The 21,165-nt window shown below is 41.3% G+C and overlaps 1 protein-coding gene across 5 annotated transcripts in view; it reads left to right on the top strand.

Moving 5' to 3' along the window:
* Positions 1 to 14,670, top strand: part of SLC41A2 (solute carrier family 41 member 2) — a 116,947-nt gene extending 102,277 nt beyond the window's left edge. For all 5 annotated transcript variants that reach the window (XM_079140440.1, XM_079140442.1, XM_079140441.1 and 2 more), the window contains one exon: positions 11,486 to 14,670. In XM_079140440.1, the coding sequence (XP_078996566.1) occupies positions 11,486 to 11,671 (186 nt within the window). In that variant the 3' untranslated portion in view covers positions 11,672 to 14,670. The remainder of the gene's footprint in view (positions 1 to 11,485) is intronic.
* Positions 14,671 to 21,165: the final 6,495 nt, after the last annotated feature.

Genomic DNA, 21,165 nt, shown 5'->3' with positions numbered 1-21,165 from the left:
GCTATTATATAGTATTCTATTGTATTCATAGGCTTTTAGTTGGTTTCTTGCTTTTTGCTATTAGAAAAAAATCATGGCAATGACCATTGTCAGTTTCTTTTGGACAGCAAGCCTTAGCCACCGTGTGCCATGAACTTTGGTGCTGGGGATTGAGCCAGGGCCTCACATATGCCAAGCACATGCTCTACCACTGAGCCGTTTGCCCAGTCCCTCAAAATAAGGTTTTTAAATCCATCAGTAAAACATATATTTTTATAAAAGAAACCAACACATACTCTCTCCCCTCTAAAAATACATGCATATATTTAGAAGGCTTGATTTTTAAAAATATCCAACAGATATAAAAAGTTTCAGAACAAACATGGGTGGGAGAGAAGAATTAGAAAAGCTACACACATTGTTCATTGACAGTTTTGCTTGGATCGTTAATACAGAAGATCGTTACCACATTGGTGACTTTTTGTCCTTCCACATTGGAACTGAGCAGAAAGTCAAGAATGGAGCAGCAGTCTGCTACAGTAAATGCCCGAGTGCATTCCTTGGACAAAGGCCAGGCGTATAAATGCTGAAAGTGTCAAATGTGACAATGACCTTGCTCCTTCCTCGCTCACTTGTCTTCCCTGCCGTAACACTGCTCCAGGATAATGTTCATGTGACCTGTTTTCTAGGTTTGTCTCACTGCCACTCACACCAGGCTCCTGGAGGTGGTTGGTGGGAGGCCTTGGGTGGGAGGGGGAAGCCCCCGTGGAGAGGGGCAGCTGCCGGCTTCTAAAGCCGAACAGTGAGGATCGTGGGGCCTGGTCAGCCCTGCAAAAGCACGCGCCTGCCGGTCCCCACAGCGCTGCGCTCTTGCAGGAGCAAACCAAGCGTCCGCTGCTCCACAGCTTCAAGATCTCGCTGGAGTGTAGCATGCTGCAACCCAGCTCTGCCTGCAACCCTACTGCAAGGCCAGGTCCCAAGCTGCTCTCCTCACAGGCTGGGAAGGACTGGGGTGGCACGGGTGCTGAGTGCCCAGAGCCGCCGTCTGGCCCCGCCCTCCCTCACCTTTGCTTTTGTCCCGCGTGCCCACATCCGGCCGTCCTACTGCCTTCTCAGAGGTCCTGGCGACTGTCTTCCTCGTCCCGTTTTCTCCTTCATTAATGTCTGTGCTTCTTCCCGGAAGTTTTTCATTCTGCTTGGGGTTTGTAATTGTTCTTTTTCCAACTTCTACACATAGAGCACATTTATTTTCAGTCTTCTCCTTTAACATATGCCTTTAAGTGCTGTTCCACCATCATTCCACAATTTTAACCTATGGAATTTGGTTATTGAGTTCTTGGTTAGTTATCAGTATTTTATAATTTGCCTAATGGTTTCTCTTTGACTCATGATTTATTTAGAAATGCACTTTAAAATGTCCAAACGTATTTTTGTTCTTGTTTTGGTATCTGTTACTAATTTCTACCTGCACTAGAATAAGAGAATGTGGTCTTTATGAAATTAATCTTTTGAGATTTTTTTTAAAAAATATTTTTCATCAATTTTTATAACTTTATTTAATTATTTTTTTTTAATGTGGTACTGTGGATCAAACCCAGTGCCTCATATGTGCTAGGCAAGTGCTCTACCACTGCGCCCCAGCCCCGGCCCCCCTTCAAGATTTTTATTGAGAATATTCTTATGGCCTTGAATGTGGATAGTTTCCTTATAAATACGACTTGTTTATTTGGGGGGAAGTATGTTTTCCAAATGTTGGCGACAGCCCCCCTCTACACACACACACACACACACACACACACACACTCTCTCTCTCTCTCATTAGATCACATTTGTTATTACTTTTTTGTGTGAGATCATCTTTTTTTAAGACTTTATCCATTGATCTCTTGATTCCTTAGAGAACTGGGTTAGCATCTACTAAGATGGCCGGTTTCTCTGTGAACATTCTCTCCTCTTTTCCACCCTCGATCTCCAAGCAGAAGTATGGAGAATCACTTAGACCATCCTCCACATTGCTGGCATATTTTTTTTTACTATTTTCCAGCTCTTTATATCTTTGTGCTACTGTTTTTTTTTATTAATTCCTTTCAGTTTATTCTGAAGTAAAGGAATTAATCCTGAAAATAAAAGAATTTTATCAATTCCGTTAGATTCTTTTCATCCTGTCTTTGTATCTAATATGTCATTGATCTCATATCTATCGAGTTTTTTTTCTTTCGGTGGTTAAAATTTTTATTTTTAGACATTCTAGTTGCTTTTTCTCATTTACTTTTCATTATGTTACTTTGCTCCATTCTAATATTCATAATCCCTTTTTTATTTTTTTAAAAAGTGTGATAGACTTATTGTATATTCTGTGTCTGAAAGATTCTATACTTCCAGTGTCTGATATTTTCTGGATCTGAACCTGCTGTTATTTTTGCTAATAGTATGATTGTTTAATTTCCTACATTCCAACTGTTCACACTGAGCTCATATTTTTTTTAAAGACCCTCAATACATTTTATATTTTAACTAATTTATTTTAAAATCGACCCACAGTAATTGCGCGTGCTAATGCTACGCAGCAGGATGATTTGATACGTGTACACCTTGTGGAATGGCTAACTCTAGGTAATTGATGCATCTCATACTGCTTCTCAGGATTCTGTGGCGAGTGCATCCGGTCTACTCTTAGCAGTTTTCAGGCGCACAAGCCGTTGTTGTTACCATCAGTCACCTGTCGTGTGGAGCTCTGAACTTCTTCCTTCTGCCTGAAGCTTTGAATTCTTCCACCAGCTTCCCCCCGTCACACCCGCCCCAACCAACCTTCTGGCTTTGGCTCCTACGAGTTCCGCTCTTTCTCGAGCCCACCTGAGTGAGATCACGCACTTCTGTCGGTGTCTGTAGTTTTGATCGTGGAAGTTCTTCCACGGCTAGGTTGGAGGTCCATTGCTTCAGAAAGGATTTTCATTTGCTCTTTCCAAGGGCCTTGGGACACCGTCAGCCTGAGAGCAACTCAGACTACTCTGGTTGAGGTTGGTGGGACCACATAGGTGGTTTGACGCTGGCCTCAAATCCATGTAAGGACCACCTTGTGGCTATGCACTTCTCGGAGGAGATTCCCCCCACCATGTGGCTCCACACTCAGACAAACGTCCTTCTTGTCTCTTCTTGGGGGCAGGCGTGTTTCTTATTCAGAAGGTGTGGGGTTTTAGCGTATGTGAAAATCTGTTAGACTCCCACCTGGGGCAGGCTTGCCTGCGTCTCCTGTCTGCTGTGCCCTGTGCTGCTGCCAGACCAGCAGGAGACCCCTGGTGCCCCCTGGACAGACGGGAGGGTGCAAATGGCCCTGTGTGGTTTGTGCCAGCGAAGCAACCCACTGGCAATCTCCCGAGCGGCCCATGGGTGCCTTCTGCCCCGGGTCTGCCCGAGCACACTGCACCCTCTGCATACCTGCTTTCCTCCCAGGCTAAACAGGTTCCTTGCTTTCATGCCAGCTCAGCGAGGCATTTAAAAAGAATTTTTTTTTTTTTTTTTTTTTTTTTATTATATTGAGCATTTCAAGTTGTCTTCAATGCTGCTGAAGATGAAAGTTTCAAGGGGGGTCGTTTGGTGGTGTTTTTGTTGCTGTAGGCTGGTCTTTGTTTTGTCTTGCTCATCTGCAGGTGGAAACACGGTCTTCTGTCTTCTGCTGCCCTCGGGCTGCCCAGGAGGTAGCCAGACACAGCAGGCAGCAGCCTGGGCTTTGGTTCAGCAGACCTTGCACTGACCTCACCCTCACGAGCTATCCAAGAGAGCAGGTCTCCTGACCTTTCTGCATCCACATTTTCTCCTCTGAAAATAGAGATAATAATACCCACCACGGTGCCCAGGAGGAAAAAAGGTCCCCAGCAGCCCATTCAGCTCCACCCCCACCACCCGCCACCTCACAAAAATAGTCCAGGCTGGAGAAGAGTTGATCGTCTGGACATCAGAAGGAGACTGCATTCTTGCTGAAAATCCTCAATTATTCTTAGCAGACATTTAAATATTAGATTTTAACGAGGGTGGTTTTCAGCCTAGAAACTGGATGTGGGAAGCCTATTTTTTAGGGGACATGAATTCAGCCTTTGTAAAGTTAGGGGTTGGGAAGAGCTGGACTAATTTGCTACTTCTGTGGTTTATTTGTATCATATTGCTAAGCATTCCTCTCCGAAGAAACCATCTTTCTTCACACCAGACACAAGGCCGTTATTGGCCGTTGCAGCATTAGGTGGATGCTGACACAGGAGACTGTGGATTTAAGCTCCAAGAAGGAGCTGGCCTAGAAAATCAATATCATCCAAAGCAAATATATGATCCTGTACTTTATATATTTATTAAATTCCAAGCAATACCTCTGTAACATGCATGATCAGCCAGGGCTACAAAGTCGCCTTTTCAGCAGGCGTATTTACCTGGAGAAGTTATGCATATTTCATAGAGAACAGACGATGTAAAAACACTGTGTACCCTTGGTTTGATATTCCATATGTAAGCACACATTCCCTAAATGTTATTTAATCTTAAAACAAAACATGTTGCATTAAGAAGTATCTGATATTTATTGTGATTTTAATAATTTATTGGATACAGACTTCCAAGGAAACACACATCCCTTTCTGGGGAAAAAAAAAAAAAAAAAAATATATATATATATATATATATACATTTATATCTGCTGGAACTTTAACTGGTCACAAATACCTTTAAAAAGAAATTGCGCAGGGCCGGGGCTGTAGCTCAGTGGAGCACTTACCTAGCATGTGTGAGGCACTGGGTTCAATCCTCAGCACCACATAAAAATAAATAAATAAAAGTATTGTGTCCACCTACAACCAAAAATATTTAAAAGAAAAAGAAATTGTTTAGGAAGGGAACTTGACCTGACTCTTGTTGTATAAATAAATACAGTAAATAGAATATGAATGTGAGGGGGAGGGAACCCACCGAGGTAAGGAGCGCCGTGGCCATGACCGTGGCCTTGGAGACAGCAGTCTCCGACCTTCATGGTCGAGAGCTAGCATAAGCCACCAAGCGAATTCATTCTTGTTAAAGACCTAAGGCTCAGCCGTGTGAAAAGTCGTGCAGCTGGCTGGTGTTAGAAACCAGCGTTCACGCCTCTGTTCCTGTGACCTGCTGAGTGAAGGCCGCCAGTCCGGCCAGTGTGGTCATCAGCGTGGTGGTGATGACGGCCCTGGCGTTTATTGAGAACTTACTATAGCTCAGCTCACGCACCCCGCACTTCCCCGCCGCAGCCAGTCCCCGAGGCAGGCAAGGGTAACCTCCTTTTAAAGACCAGGAAACTAACGCATGAAAATTTTTTCACTTGTTGACAAGTGGTAGGACCTTTAACAACAAATACTGCTTCAGGTTTGTCGTGTTGGTATTCCACTCGAAGCCAGAGGATCAAAGAGAAGGAAGACCTGGCTTTCCCCTCCCCAGGATTTTACATGTGAGATCTTGAAACCTGACAGTAAGGTGTACATGTAAACGTTTGTTTTTCTTTTTCTTTTTTTGCAGTCCTGAGGATTGAACCCAAGGTCTTGTGCATGCTAGGCAAGTGCTCTGCCTCTGAGCTACATCCCCAGCCCTTTTCATTTTTATTTTATTTTGAGAAGGGTTTCCCTGAGTTGCTAAGGCTGGCCTCTAACTTGTGATCCTATGCCTCAGCCTCCTGAGTACCTGGGATTGCAGGAGTAAGCAACTGTGCCCGGCTAATTTTAAAATATTTTTGACCACAACTTTAAGAAATAAGTTTATACTGAAGATATACACACATTTATAAACATGCAAATTCATAGTTGAAACAAGTTTTATGAAATATTCTTACATGGGCTGTGTATGCTGGTACTTCCTAGTGCCCTTGAGTGCTAAGTCTTTCTCATTCTGTTTCTCCAAGATACATTGGCGTAAATTTCCCACCTGGACAGGGAATTACAGAAATGGTGAGAGAATGTGGACATTTGCTCACTCCACACACAGTCGGCTAATGTGGACATTTGCTCATTCCTCACTGCCAGCCATAGCACCACCTGGTACTTCCAAGCCCAGACCTTCCTAGACTCTGCAGGGCATGCTGACTTCCTTTCTCAGGTATCCACCCCAGTAGGTTCTATGTTGTAGTCTCGTAGCCCTGGTCAGTGACTTGCCTGTGTCCCAGCTGCTTACAAATGATATGAAATGCACTCGTGCAGGAAAATTATAACCATGTATTTACCACCCAGCTTTTGCAACCCTTAATAGATTATTTGGAGCAAATGTTTCAAAATGATAAATAAAATACATTAGATACATAGTAGATGTTTCCCATGCGTCCCTTTCTGGTCCATGTTCTTCCTTCCAGTTCTAAATTGACATCTGTCATTGCTACATATGTTTTTATACTGTTGCTACAGAGGTGTATGTCAATAGATAACATGTCATATAATTCCTGTTATTTTCATAAACTTTGTTAAAATCATATGCCCCATAGTGTTCTGCTACTTTTTCATTCAACCTCATGCTTTTGAGACATATTCATATTGATTCATATAGTTCTTTTCCCTTCATGTTAGTATCTATGTAGCATTCAGTTATGTGACCCGAGGGTTAATCTAGCACTCTCTGACAATGGATGTTTTAGGTTATTCCAGTTCTTTGTCTTTACAGTGATGGTGCAGTGAAAGTTTTTGCACATCTCTCAATATGCTTGTGAAAGAATCCTCCACAGAGTTTCCACAAGTACACCAAGACATTGGTCCTCTTGATCCTTGGGGGAGGCATGTGGGGACCTGGGATCGGTAGAACCCTGAGCCAGTCTCATAGCTATGAAAAGTTTTGTCCTTTCACCCCAGTATGGGAAAAATAAAATCATTGTTTTTGTGCAGAATTGCTGAATTAAGTAGAAACACATCCTCAAATTCAATAGATACTGCCGAGATGCTCTCCAAAGAGGTTGTGTCCGTTTAGACTCCTGTGATTAATGTAGAACTTCTCTTTACCAAAACAGTGTGCTGGACCGATGGTCAAGAACTTGGGCTTCAGCATTACAGACCGTATGAGCCTTCGCCTGGCTCCTGTGAGCTTGTGCAGTTTTCTTAAATCTAGCTCTGCCTTAGTTTTCTCATATGTCAAGGAGGGATAATAATCTGTAGTGTATTATACAGACATTCTGAGAATGAAGTCAGTTCTATGAACACCGCACAGTCCTGTTACAGGCCATTTGAAATGACAAGGTATGCTGTTAATGTACTTTAAAATTTAGTTTTTGTTCATCAGATGGGCATGGAAAGGAACTTAATGTGGCTTTAATTTGTGTCCCCTTATTAATAGTGAGCTTGAACATCAATTCATGTGTTTATTGGCACTTTAATTCTCTTCTCTCTCCTTATGAACTGTAGAAGTTCTCTGCATGTTCTCTAAATGTTCTGAACACCAATTCTTTGTCAGCTAAATGTAAGACAAAGCATTTTTTAAAGCCTGGGGTATGATTTTTATTCATTAAACCACAGAATTCTTTAATTTAATAAACTATTCCTTTAACATGTTACTTATTTTATTTATAAAACTGTTCCCTAGATCAAAGTCAACAAGATGTTCTGTTATATTTTCTCATACAGGTTTTCAGTATTTCAGAGGTCTCATATGCCTTGGGTTTTTACCTGAATTGATTTTGAGATGTGGGGTCATATAATCCTTTTTCTTCTATGTGTTATGGTTTAGATGTGAGGTGTTCCCCAAAAGTTTATGTGTGAGGCAAAATGGTTGGATTACTAGAGGTGTCACCTAATCAGTGGCTTAGTCCTCAGATAGCGATTAACCCGGTGGTAACTGTAGGTGGGTAGGGTGTGTCTGGAGGAGGTGGGTCACTGGGGTATGGCTGGAGGAGGTGGGTCACTGGGTGTGCCTTTGGGTTTACTTTTGTCCCTGGCGAATGGAGTTCTCTCTCTGCTTCCTTGTTGCCTTGTCCTGAACTGACTTCCTCCTCCACACCCCTTCTGCCATATTCTTCCCCACAGGGGAGTCCGCCATCTATACACTGAGACCTCTGAAACCCTGAACTCCAAGTAAACCTCTAAAGTTGTTCTTGTTAGGTCTTCTGGTCAGAGTGGTGCAAAAGCTGACTCAAACACGCTCTAAGTATCTTCTCCTGAAGAGAGGTGACACCTTTTTCCGTTAAAAGGGCAGATAGTCAGTGTCTCAAGCTCTGTGGATCCTGTGTTCTCTGACAGCCACAGAGCTACTTAACCTCTGGCTCAGTTTATCCAAATAAACATTAGGAATAATGAAAATACCTTCTTCACAAAATGTAAGGATTTAAAAGTAGGCTAAATAGGTAATAAGCAAACAAATGGGTTGTTCCAATAAAACTTTATTTATAAAAATAGGTGGAGATTGAATTTAGTTAAATGGACTAATCCACTGATTAAGCGACAGTCCTCATAATCTAATCATTTATTTCACTTCCTGCAATAACATGGGAGCTTGGAGGGGGGCAGGGACCTCGTATCCAAACCATAGCAAAGTATCTTTTTGGTATAATGATTCCCTCTCCTTTGGATATATTCCCAGTAGTGGGAAAGCTGGATCATATGGTAGTTCTATTTTCAGTCTTGAGAACTCTCCATACTGTTTTCCATAATGGCTCTACTAATGTACCCTCCCACTCACAGTATATAAGAGTTCCTTTTATCCCGCATCTGCCAGCTTTGGGTTTTTTTTTTATGAGAGCCATTCAAACTGGGATAAGATGATATCTCATTGTGGTTTTGATTTGCATTTCTCTGGTGATTAGTGAAATTGAGCATTTTTTTCCATATAATACATTGGCCTATTGTCTATTTGTATGTCTTCTTTTGAGAAGTGTCTGTTCTCAGCCCATTATAAAAAGTGGTCTTTTTTTTTTTTTTTTTTTTTTTTTTTTGGTGGTGGACTTTTTGAATTCTTTATACATTCTGGATAGCAATCTCTTGTCAAATGAATAAGTCACAAATATTTTCTCTCATTCTGTGGATTGCCTGTTAATCCTGCTGATTGTTTCTTTTGCTGTGCTGAAACTTTGCTCAGATAATCCCATTTTTCTACTTTTACTTTTGTTACCTGTGCCTTTGGGGTTCTAGCTAAGCAATTATTGCCCAATGTCTTGGAAGTGCTTCCCGCATGTTTTCCTGTAGTAATAGCATAGTTTAATATTAAGCACTTAGATCTTTGACCCATTTTGAGTTGATTTTTGTGTGTGGTGAGCAGGGTCTGGTTTCATGCTTCTGCACACACATCCAGTCGCACCAGCACCATTTATTGAAGAGCCTGTGTTTGTTCCACTGGGTGTTCTTGGCACCTGTGTCCAGAATTAGTTGGCTGTAGGAATGTGGATCAATATCTGGTTCTCTGTTCTGCTCCATGATCTGAGTGTCCGTTTCATGCCGTTTTAGCTACTGTGGCTTTGCTATGTATTTTGAAATCAGTTATTGTGATATCTTCAACATTGGTATCTTTTGCTTTTTGTTCGTTTTGCTCAAGATTGCTTTGACACTTTTGGGTCTTTTGTGGTTCCATATGAATTTTAGGATTTTTTTTTTTCTGTTTCTGTGAAGAGAGTTGTTGATACTCTTTGATGGGAATTGCATTTAATCTATAGATAGTGTGGTCCTTTTAACAGTATTGATTCTTTGGATCCATGAATATGGGATATCTTTCTATTTTTTGTATCTACTATAATTTGTTCTATCAATGTTTTATAATTTTCATTGTAGAGATCTTTTACTTCTTTGGTTAAGTTTATTGCTAAATATTTTTTGTAGTTATTGTGAATGGGATTGCTTTCTTAATTTATTTTTCAGCAAGTTGTTTTTTTGGCACCATGTTTGTTTGTTTACTTATTTTTGTGGTACTGAGGGTGCTCTACCACTGAGTGACATTGCCAGCCTTTATATTTTATTTTGAGACAGGGTCTTACTTAATTGTCAATGCTGGCCTCAACCTTGAGATCCTCCTACCTCAGTCTCCCAAGTTGCTGGGATTACTGGCATGTGCCACTGTACCTGGTGAGCAATTTCATTATTGATATGCAAAATGCTACTACTTTTTGTATGTTGATTTGGTGTCTAGCAACTACTGAATTCATTTATAAATTTTAACAATTTTTTGATGGAGTGTTTAGGTTTTTCTGTTTCAAATTGTGTCATCTGCAAACATGGATACTTTAACTTCCTTCTTTCCAATTTGAACTTTCATCAGAGTGTCCTGATGAAACTGTACATGACTCCAAAGCATCCTCATGCAAAAGATACTGGGGCTTAGAGTGCAGCCTCTGACAGGTGTGCAGGGGCATCTGAAGTACCTGTCTCCCCCTGAACAAGCCACTCTCTCCTGGTAAAAGCATCAGAGCTGAACCTACAACACTCAGCCACTTGGGACCCAAGGCAAGTGCTTCACCCCATGACCACCTACTTACAGAATAGTGAAACATACCAGCACTCGGTATGACCTCTGAAGTGAGGGTGGGCGGCCTTCCTTCTGCACATACCAGGTGTTCTCAAGGCCTGCAGGGACAAAGTAGTAATGACACTGATACTGTTAATCTCTAATACACGTTTGCTGAAAGTTTATTGTATCAGGCACTGAATTATTTAGTCTACTATTTAATCCTTATAACATTTTCACGACTTAGGTGCCATTATTATCCCTGACGTGCATTTGGAGGAATGGAAAGGTGAAAAAACTGGCCTGTGGCCAGTTAGTAAGTGCTGGAGTTCTCAACCCATTGGTGGCATTGGCCAGCTCATCCTGAACCAGCGAACCTTCACCTCTCTCATCCCAGGTTCCTTTTACTTCCTTGGGGTTTTGAAGGTGAGAGAATTGTCTTCCTCTCAAAGGATCAAAGAAAAAAATATGGATGTAGCCCCAAAACGCAGTGTTTCACAGAGCTTCTCATATGTCTGATATTCTAGAAGATCCTTACACAGGTCCACCTTGGTGTCTGCAGACCCTCTGAAGTATTTCAGCTGTGTGCACAGGCGTGTCCCTCCTCGAGGCTCACCTGGCGATTGTTCTTACCGTTGCACTGAACTTTTCCTTCTCAGGCCACAAGTGGCCTCTTACCATTCACAAATGAATGGTCAGCTTTCCATCTCCAGCTCCTTGGGATGCCTGGAATAATTTCTTATTTTAAATTTTATTCTCTTCTTTGTGTCTTAGTCCTTCTTCTAGAAAAAGAAGTTGAAACCTAGGAGCGGTTTAGAAATTGTACGATGCTGTTAAAACAGGGGCCACTGTGGTTATGGAAGGTTGGCTGAAAATGAGAAGACACGCATGGATGGTTTAAGAAAAATGTTAAGAATGTTTAACCTTGTTAACATTGTTGAAGAATGTTTTTCCTTTTGAAAGAAAAAATCCTGTTACTGAAATATTTCTTCTCTTCAAGGACGCTGCAGTGCTGTTCTTTCCCGAGACCAGTGTCCAAGCTCACAGCCATGTTTGGGGTGGGTGTCTGGGCGAGAGGAGTCACCTCTGTGTTTTCCTCTAGGTGTTCACCCTACTGTGGATTGCTGACTGGATGGTGCATCACTTCTGGAGGAAGGGAAAGGACCCAGACAGCTTCTCCATCCCCTACCTGACGGCACTGGGCGATCTGCTGGGGACAGCTCTGTTGGCCCTGAGTTTCCATTTCCTGTGGCTCATTGGAGACCGAGATGGTGATGTTGGAGACTAATAAATCCTGCACACTGCTCTCAAGTTACCAAGGAGGAGAACACAAGACAACCACTTCTGGCTCCTTTTCAAAACTCTTACGTCACTAGGTTGACTTCTGCCAGGGTAATCTTCAGTTGGCCCTGATTCAATTAAATGGCCTTAACTTTTTTTTAAGGAATTTGTGCTGAAACCAGAATGAACAGTATTTGTGCTGCTTTTTGTAGAATAAATAATTTGACATAGACCTAGATACAAACTCAAGCTCTGAAATTAATTAAATAGGAAAGAATATATATATAGGATGTTTACAATGAATAGTTTTGAAACCACAGACATAGCAGAAATGTACATTTATTGTTGTTTAGGTTGTAATGCGGAGTTAGAGGAAACGGAGCCCCAGCTCTGCCTTTGACAGGTGTGTTGTACTTCAAAGCATACCGTAAAACGGAAGGTACCCCACCAGGCTTTGAATCATCTGAATTATGCCAGCTCTGTGCTAGGTGAGGATAAATTTACCAATTACTCGCTCCTAAACTGACCTAAATATGTTCTACTGAGCATAAGATAAATTCGCTTTTACCTGCATCTAAAATTACCCTGTGCCAATGCTAATTTAATTTCAACTCTGCAAGCTCTTGGCAGGCGCCCCTGTTAAACATGGAATGCTCTTGAGAGGTCTTTAATGAGAGCAGTAGGCCATTTTTGATCATTGATTTGTTGATCTTTCTCAGAAAACAGTGAGAAACAGAAGATAACTTGAGCTGCATTTGTAGACACAGATGGCATGAACAAATGTGTGTGTGTGCGTCTGTGTGTGAGAGGGAGAGAGAGAAGCTTTTGCTGAACTAAACCGTGAGTGGTTGCTAGTCGAGATCACAGTGCTGTTGGGCCACCAGCACTATAGAGTTGTCCTTCAGCACAGTTTACTGATGCTCTTGTCATTTGATCCCAAAACTATCCTGCTGAGCAGAATTTAGTATTTGTTACCTACATTACAATTAATGGTTTCTTCTTATTTCAAAAAGAGCTATATCACTTAATATATTAAGATAGAAGATTTAGGATGGGCAAGAGGTTCCTTGGCCCTTTTTAGGAGGCTAAAGGGACGCTGGGTTATGCAGTGAGCTCTCGTGCCTAGACGGGCATCTGTTGGCACAGGCTTGTATCTACAGGGACCTTATGTACACTGATGAATTTCTCCAGTATTTTTCTAAAACTCTCAACTGTGGACTAACCACTTGGCAGACACCTTAGTCATTCAATAAGTGAACGTTTTTATTTCACATACAGTTCATACTTTAACTGCAGTGCAATCTCTCAAGGCCATTATTTAATAATTAAATTATTAAACAGTTTAGATGAGAGAATAAAATGCACATAACTTTGATCATCATGGTTTAAGTTGTGAGTTAGCATTATTATATATAAATAGTAGGTTGTTTATAAATATATTGGGGAAGTATTCTTGTTAAGCTCTTTCAAATAAGGGGGCTATGGTTTAGAGGTATATATTTTTGCTTACTTTTAAACTTTAATTATTCCATTCTTCTGTCTTATAATGAAGGTTTTAAGGCAGAGAACTGAGCTAATTATGGAATTTCTCCTTTGGAGAGTTATGATATCATATAGTGAACATTCTTATAAAAGAAAGAATGATTAAATTTAAGTTGATGAATATTTAGCTGCAAAGATTTTTATTTTTTAAAAAAATCCATGGATTATTTTTTTTAAATCCATGGATAATATCTTTGATTTTATTGTAAAGCATTTTTAAATTATTTACATTTGGGCTCTATGATTCATATACATTTACATTTCTGAATTATTTCTATTGATTTTTTTTAACCTAGAAAAAAAATGCAAAGCAGGGCAGAGTTTTTAAGTTTTAGCTAACAACTTTATCTGGTATAGTCCATATTCCAAAGCACCTTTAAAGACCTGCCATGCATCCTCACAACCAGACCGGTGAAGGTCAGACATTACTCTCTCTGTCTCAGAGTAGAGGACCTGGACACTCAGAGACGCTATGTTAAGGTTGCACAACTGCAAGTGGGTAGTTGTGAGCACCCTGAAGACCAGGTCCTGGGACTTCCAAGTCAGTGCGCTTTCTGTGACACATCTGTGGCCCTCCAGGTACCAGAACCCATGTGATAAACTGCAAAGAAGCCAAGTGGAGAAACAGGGTTTGCAAAAGCCAAATGGAGCAGTGCTCATCCTTCAGATCAGATGGGAAGCCTCGTTCTAATGTGTCTAAAGCCAACTCTAAGTCATTCCTGTTCCTAAGATCAAGGAAAACAAAATGACGAAAATATTTCTGTAACAGAAGCTTGGGAATAAAGAGCAATGTCGCTGCTATCCTCTCAGATCTTGCTATTTGCCGTGGATGATGATAATTAGGATGACCAATTGTCTCCTTTTTATTTTGCTCCACAATCTGGGTTAGACCAGCAAAATGTCTAAAAGGCATGTAATGGGGGCAAGAAAGAATGGAAAAATCAGTCACAGATTAACTGATTATATAGGGATACAATTCCTTTAAAAAATTACTGCTGGACTTTTAAAGCCTTCACACAAGTAACCAGTAAGATGATGTTTTATTTACCCATAAAATAATTTATTTTCAGCCTTTATAATATAAAACAACAGTATTTATTTTTATACCATATAAAATCTTCTGCTTTCCAAAATTCTTCCTTTCATTGATTTATTGGATACTTTATTTACACACATTTTTAAGTCATATTTTCTATTCTTGCCCACCAACCATTTATTTCTTTCAAAAGTAAAGTTTCTCTGAACCTAGTAAAATGAAAACGTATGGTAATGTATCCTCTGGGAGACATAAAAAAAATCCCACAGCACAGACTCTTAGGTTGCCAGCTGAGTGCGTTTCACAGGTCTTTGGGTAGCGGGGCTTTGTCGCCTTACGTGATCTCTGTGGTGTAGCTTACCCATGGGTAATGGACCTCTGTCATCTGAATTGTTGTAAACTCAAGAATAAAATTTAAGAAATGTTGACCCAGGCTCATTGTGCTTGCTTCTTGATGAGCTTGTGTGGAAATCTCTCAGAAGAGACTGGGTGACTTCTTACATGTTTTTATGCCGTGTAACTAAGGCAGCGTGGGCCACACCTACCTCCAGGGCATTGCTTTGCCATTGTGGACTGTGAAGGACTCTCCTCATTTTCTCACTCCCCCCTGGCCCGTCAGCCCTGCATCCTCGACTGACCCCTTTGTACTGGAGGGGCAGGACAACGGCTCTGGCTGAATGTCGCTCTGTCTTGGCTTTGCCCATAGCTGAGCAGCTGAATATGGCGCATGGCCGCTCTAGAAGGTCTTCCCATTTGCATCCTCAGACATCAGCTTCACTTTCTGGGAGATCAGGCGTGTTCCTGCCACTGCACTGAAAGTGTGCCTGTCAAGGTCACCAACAGTCTCCATGTTGCCAAAACCAGTGATGAGTCCCCAGCAAAATGTCTCATCTCATTCAGTCTCTAAAAGGTAGTGGACACTCTCCTTTCTCCTTGAAGTATTGACTTTGTTCCTGAGACTCTGCCCTTTGCTTTCTTCCCTACTTTACCCGAAGCTCCTTGTCAGTCTGTCCGTCTTGGGGGTCCTCTCACCCTCAACTTCTAAATGTTGGGAAGCTCCGGGGCTCCGTTTTTGTCAGCTCTCCTCTATTACTTTCTTTCCCTAGGTAATCTCACCATCTCGTTGTTAGAAATAGCTACAGATTATTTCCTCTCTCTTCAGTCCCAGCCTCTCCGTTGAGTTCCAGGTCTGTATTTCCAGTTGCCTGCTGGACAACTCCACGGGAGTGGCCGCTCAGTCTCACAGACGTTTAGACAACATCCTTCCACCTTGACCTAGCTGGCTTCTGTAGATCGCTGTATCCAACAAATATGACATCTATAAACCAGGAAGGAAAGACCAGTGATCCAATAGGACACCAGCTGGGGCGGGGGGTCCTTTATAGACAAGAAAACAAATAGATGCTCAGTCCACTCGAAGCACATTAAGTCATACTATTGAGGTGCTACTCACCCATCAGAGTGGTGAGAATTCAAACTGGGTCAAACGTTCGCTTGGCAGGGCTGCAGGGAGATGGACAAAACTGCTGGCGGTGGGACAGAATGACAGAAGCTCTGCAGAAGTGACTCTGGCCATAGACGATGACAAATGCATCATCCTTAACTCTTGTGATCCCACCGCCACCACCCTGGAACCAGGCGAGAAGGGCCTCTGGCCTGGGACCCCTGCTGCCTGATTTACTGCAGAGTTTCACAAACTGCAAGCAGGAGCCAAGTTCAGCCTGCTGCCTGTTTTGGGGAACAGTTTCATTAGCATACGACCACGCCCCTTGTTTACCTGTGGTCTGTGGCTGCTTTTCCTCTACACGGTGGAATGGAGTAGAGTAGCTGCCAGAGAGAACGTGGCCTGCAGACCCTAAAATACTCCATCTGGCCCTTCGCATGCGCACACCGGCTCTCCTGCCCCTGCTTTGGATGGATTCTTCACACTTTATTTCTAAGTCTCCTCCTGGTGTTGGGCTGGTGGGGGGCTGCCGAGCAGTCTGGGCAGCTACCCCCAGCATGGACTCGTCCTTCACCGTCTGATTCCGGAAGCACACCGCTGGCAGCAGTATCGCTATCTAAATCCTGCCACACTGGCCAGGGCTGTTTCTCCCGTACAGGGCCCTTTACCCCCTTGTGGAGGGTCAGCCAGGTGCCACTCAGCCTGTGGGGTTGCTCTGGGATTCTATGGCCTGTTCCAGGAAGGCAACTAGGTGAGCTCATAGCTTTTACTGGCCAGAATGAAGCTACCGTGTTGATTCTGGGCGACTGAGTTGAGAGTGCTGGGCCACTGACAGCCCACAGTTAGGCCCTGGGCTTGAGCCTTGGCTCTCCTGCCAGCATCCCAGCTGGCACCACCTCCAGTGCAGTGTGTCCGAGGGCGAGGTGGGTGGCAGCACCCACAACCGGCACTCAGGAAGGCCTCCCATGCCTTCTGCAGATTCTGTGCCACGTGCCAGCAGCCCTCGGCTGGCCATTCCTTTCTCTTCAGAAGGCATGTAAGACCACTGCTCCACAGTCCACCCCCCAGGTGGTGTCCTTGCCTCCCGGTGACCTGCTGATGTCACACCAGACCAGGAGCAGGCATTCCCTGGGTGGACGGGACCACGGTCCCCGTGGTGCCCCTGGCCCCTCGCCTGTCCTCCCCACTGGTGACAGCATGTGGAAGGCAGGGATGCAGCCCACGTGGAGGGCGATCTCAAGTCAGAAAGGCAGTCGTCACAGCCCGAAAGCCAAGACAGGGCTGGAAGCTTGTGGTTCTGCATTTATGCTGTACAGTTCCAGATGGTAAAGTTAATATGATGGAAGAAACGATCACTTGCGTTTTCCTGCATGCCCTGGCTCAGACTGCACAGTGACCATCCTTGAGAGACTCGTTGGAAGCCAGAATTCCCTGGGGGTAAGATGGATGGATGATGTAGCCACGTGAGCGATGACGTAAGTGGCATATGATGGCATTAGGGAAATGCACAGAGGCAAGAAAAACTCCCATTTCAACACAAAAGACGTGTCTAAGGCATTGTGAGCAATAATTATCACATCTTTTTCTTGTGGTGAAAGATGAAATTAGCCAGGAATGACACATTTGACAAAGAAAAAACAAAAAGATGGTACCTGGACACTAGGAAGAAGCTTCCTTGGCACTTACTGGATAATTCTCAACTGCCTAACTACCTCTTTTCTACCCTTTATATTAAAACTTCACCAATAAGTCACTGTACTTCATAGGGGCTCAAAAATGTTTTTTTGTTTTGTTTTGTTTTGTTTTGTTTTACTTTTATGATGGAATCCTTTATTTTTTCTCTTCAGCCTTGTAGGCTTTCTCATCTGATTTTTTTTCTTTTTTTTAATTTATTTTTATTGTAAACAAATGGGATCATGTTGTTTCTGTACATGGAGTAACAGCATACCATTTGCATATTCATACATTTACGTAGAGTAATGATGTTTGATTCATTCCGTTATTTTTTTCCTTCCCCCCACCCCTCCCACCTCTCTTTTCCCTCTATACAGTCCCTCCTTCCTCCATTCTTGCCCCCCTCCGACCCCCCATTACGTGTCATCATCCACTTATCAGTGAGATCATTCCTCTTTTGGATTTTTGAGATTGGCTTATCTCACTTAGCATGATATTCTCCAATTTCATCCATTTGCCTGCAAATGCCATAATTTTATTATTCTTTATGGCTGAGTAATATTCCATTGTATATATATACCACAGTTTCTTTATCCATTCATCAATTGAAGGGCATCTAGGTTGGTTCCATAGTCTGGCTATTGTGAATTGAGCAGCTATGAACATTGATGTGGCTGTATCTCTGTAGTATGCTGATTTTAAGTCCTTTGGGTATAGGCCAAGGAGTGGGATAGCTGGGTCAAATGGTAGGTCCATTCCAAGTTTTCTAAGGAATCTCCACACTGCTTTCCAGAGTGGCTGCACTAATTTGCAGCCCCACCAGCAATGTATGAGTGTACCTTTTTCTCCACATCCTCTCCAACACCTACTGTTGCTTGTATTCTTGATAATCGCCATTCTAATTGGGGTGAGATGGAATCTTAGTGTAGTTGTGATTTGCATATCTCTTATTACTAAAGATGGTGAACATTTTTTCATATGTTTGTTGATTGCTTGTAGATCTTCTTCCGTGAAGTGTCTGTTCATATCCTTAGCCCATTTGTTGATTGGGTTATTCAAAAATGTTTACAAAACAGTTTCTGAGGACAGGGGCCCTGTAAAGAATACTTGTTTGGCTGGGCATGGTGGCACACACCTGTCATCCCAGCAATTTGGGATGCTGAGACAGAAGGATCCCAAGTTTGAGGTGAGTCTCTGCAACTTAGAACTTGTTTCAAAAAAAAAAAAAAATTAAAAGAGGACTGGGGATGCAGCTCAGTGGTTAAGCCCCCCTGGGTTCAATCCCTGTTACCTGTAATAGCCAAAGATAAAACATCTCAGGGGCCCTAGTGGCATAAACTGTAGAACAGTATGCAACCAGGAGACAAAGGACAGAATTTTTATAAACTCAGATTTCCGGGGTATTTAGTAAGGCAAAAATGCAACACATGGAACAGAATATTTTCCCTGTTTTGTAAAAATGAGAAGAAACACAGAAAGGGAAAATAAGAAACTAAGAATAATACTAACTCAAAAAGAACAAGGAGCAATAAGGTGTATGGAAACAGGGATGGAGATAAGGCTTGCTGGTGTCAACTTTTTAGATCACTTTGGTTTTGAACCCTATCCATGTATTAATTATTTAAAAAATTATTATTAAAAATAACTTTTACTTTCAAAGGAAAGTGTATTTTTTCATCTGTTGCCCCACTTTTAGAAATTTGTTCTAAGTTAATAATCAGAATATATATTGTAGCACTTTTTGGTTTGAAATTTTTCGTTTGAAAATAGGCTTAAAAGTTCAAAGATAAGATTGGTATTATATATACTACTATATGGTCAGTGAATTGTATTTTAAAGATCCTTTGATGGGTTAGAAAAACATTTCATGACATAATGTGTGAAATGTACTGTATAGAAAACTATGAAAAATATAATAAAATATTTCATGAAACAAAAATGAAAAATAAAAATTAAAACCAGCAAAGGGAGGAACTACATTAGAAGACTTGTCAAAGGGGAAACTAATTTAACTTAAAAACCAGATAAAATGACAGGGAATAAAAATCATATCTCAATAATAACATTGAATGTAAATGGCCTAATCTCATCAAACAAAAAACAAAGACTGGCGGATTGGATTAAAAACCAAGATTCCCCCCCCAAAAAAACAAGACCCAACAATATGCTGTCTCCAAGAGACTCACCTCATAGGCAAATACATCCACGGACTGAAGGTGAAAGGTTGGGATAAAACATGTCACTCACATGGATCTCGTAAACATGCAGGGGTTTCTATCCTCATATCAGATAAAGTGGACTTCAAGCCATGTTAGTCAGAAGGGACCAAGAAGTTCATTTCATACTGCTTAAGGAAATTACACCTCAACAAGACATAACAATTACAAGTATATATGCCCTAAACAGTAGAGCACCTATGTATATCTAACAAACCCTTCTGAATTTCAAGAATCAAATAGACCACAACACAATAATAATGGGTGACTTTAACATGCCTCTGTCCTCACTAGATAGATCCTCTAAACAAAAACTTAATAACAAAGCTATACAACTCATGAATACAAGTATTAATTTAGACTTAATCAACATATAGACTATGTCATCCATCAAGGACTGCATACACGTCTTTCTCAGTTGCACATGGATCCTTCTTTAAAATGGTCCATATTTTAGGCCACAGCAACTCTTAGCAAATGCAAAAAAATAGAGATAATACCTTACATTCTTTTTTTTTTTTTTTTTTTTTTGTGGTGCTGGGGATTGAAGCCAGGGCCTTGACTGCTTGCAAGGCAAGCACTCTACCCACTGAGCTATATCCCCAGCCCGATACCTTAAATTCTATCAGATCATACTGGAATGAAATTAGAAATCAATGATAAAATAAAAAAATAGAAGCTGCTGTAATACCTGCAGAGTAAATAATACACTATTGAATGACCAAAGGATAGTAGAAGAAATCAGGGATGAAATTTAAAAAATAGAAATAAATGAGAATTATGGCACAACATATCAAAATCTCTGGGACACTATGAAGGCAGTTCTAAGAGGATCCATTGCACTGAGTGCAGTCTTTAAAAGAATAGAAAGTCACCAAATAAATCACCGAACATTACATCTCAAAGCTCTAGAAAAAGAAGAACAAATCAACACTAAAAGCAGAAAACAGGAAATAATTAAAATCAGAGACAAAAATCAATGAAATTGAAACAAATTTTAAAAATAGACGAAACAAAAAATTGGTTCTTTGAAAAAAAAAAAATCAATAAACCCTTAGCAAAACTGACAAAGAAAAAGAGAGAAAAAACTCAAATCACTAAAATTCATGATGAAAAAGGAAATATTACGACAGTCACTATTTAAATACAGACAATGAATGACCAGAAACTACTCTGAAAATCTATACTCTAATGAAATAGAAAATCATGACATCAACAAATTTCTAGAGACATATGTCCTACCCAAATTGAAACAGGAGGACATGGAAAATTTAAACAGATAAATTTCAAGAAATGAAATTGAAGATGCCATCAAAATCCTACCAACAAAGAAAAGCCCCGGGTGTTGGGATTATAGCTCAATAGTAGAGCACTTGCCTAGCATGTGTGAGGCACTGGGTTCAATTCTCATCACTGCATATAAATAAATAAAGGTTCATCAACAACTAAAATAAAATAAAGTAAAAGCCCAGGACCAGATGGATTCTCAGCCAAGTTCTACCAGATCTTCACAGAAGAACTTACACCAATCCTCCTCATATTATTCCATGAAATAGAAAAGACAGGATCTCTTCCAAACTCATTCTATG

This window comes from Sciurus vulgaris, assembly GCF_902686455.1.
Source record: "Sciurus vulgaris genome assembly, chromosome: 5".
Lineage (NCBI taxonomy): Eukaryota > Metazoa > Chordata > Mammalia > Rodentia > Sciuridae > Sciurus > Sciurus vulgaris.
This window is presented reverse-complemented; position numbering and strand designations above follow the sequence as displayed.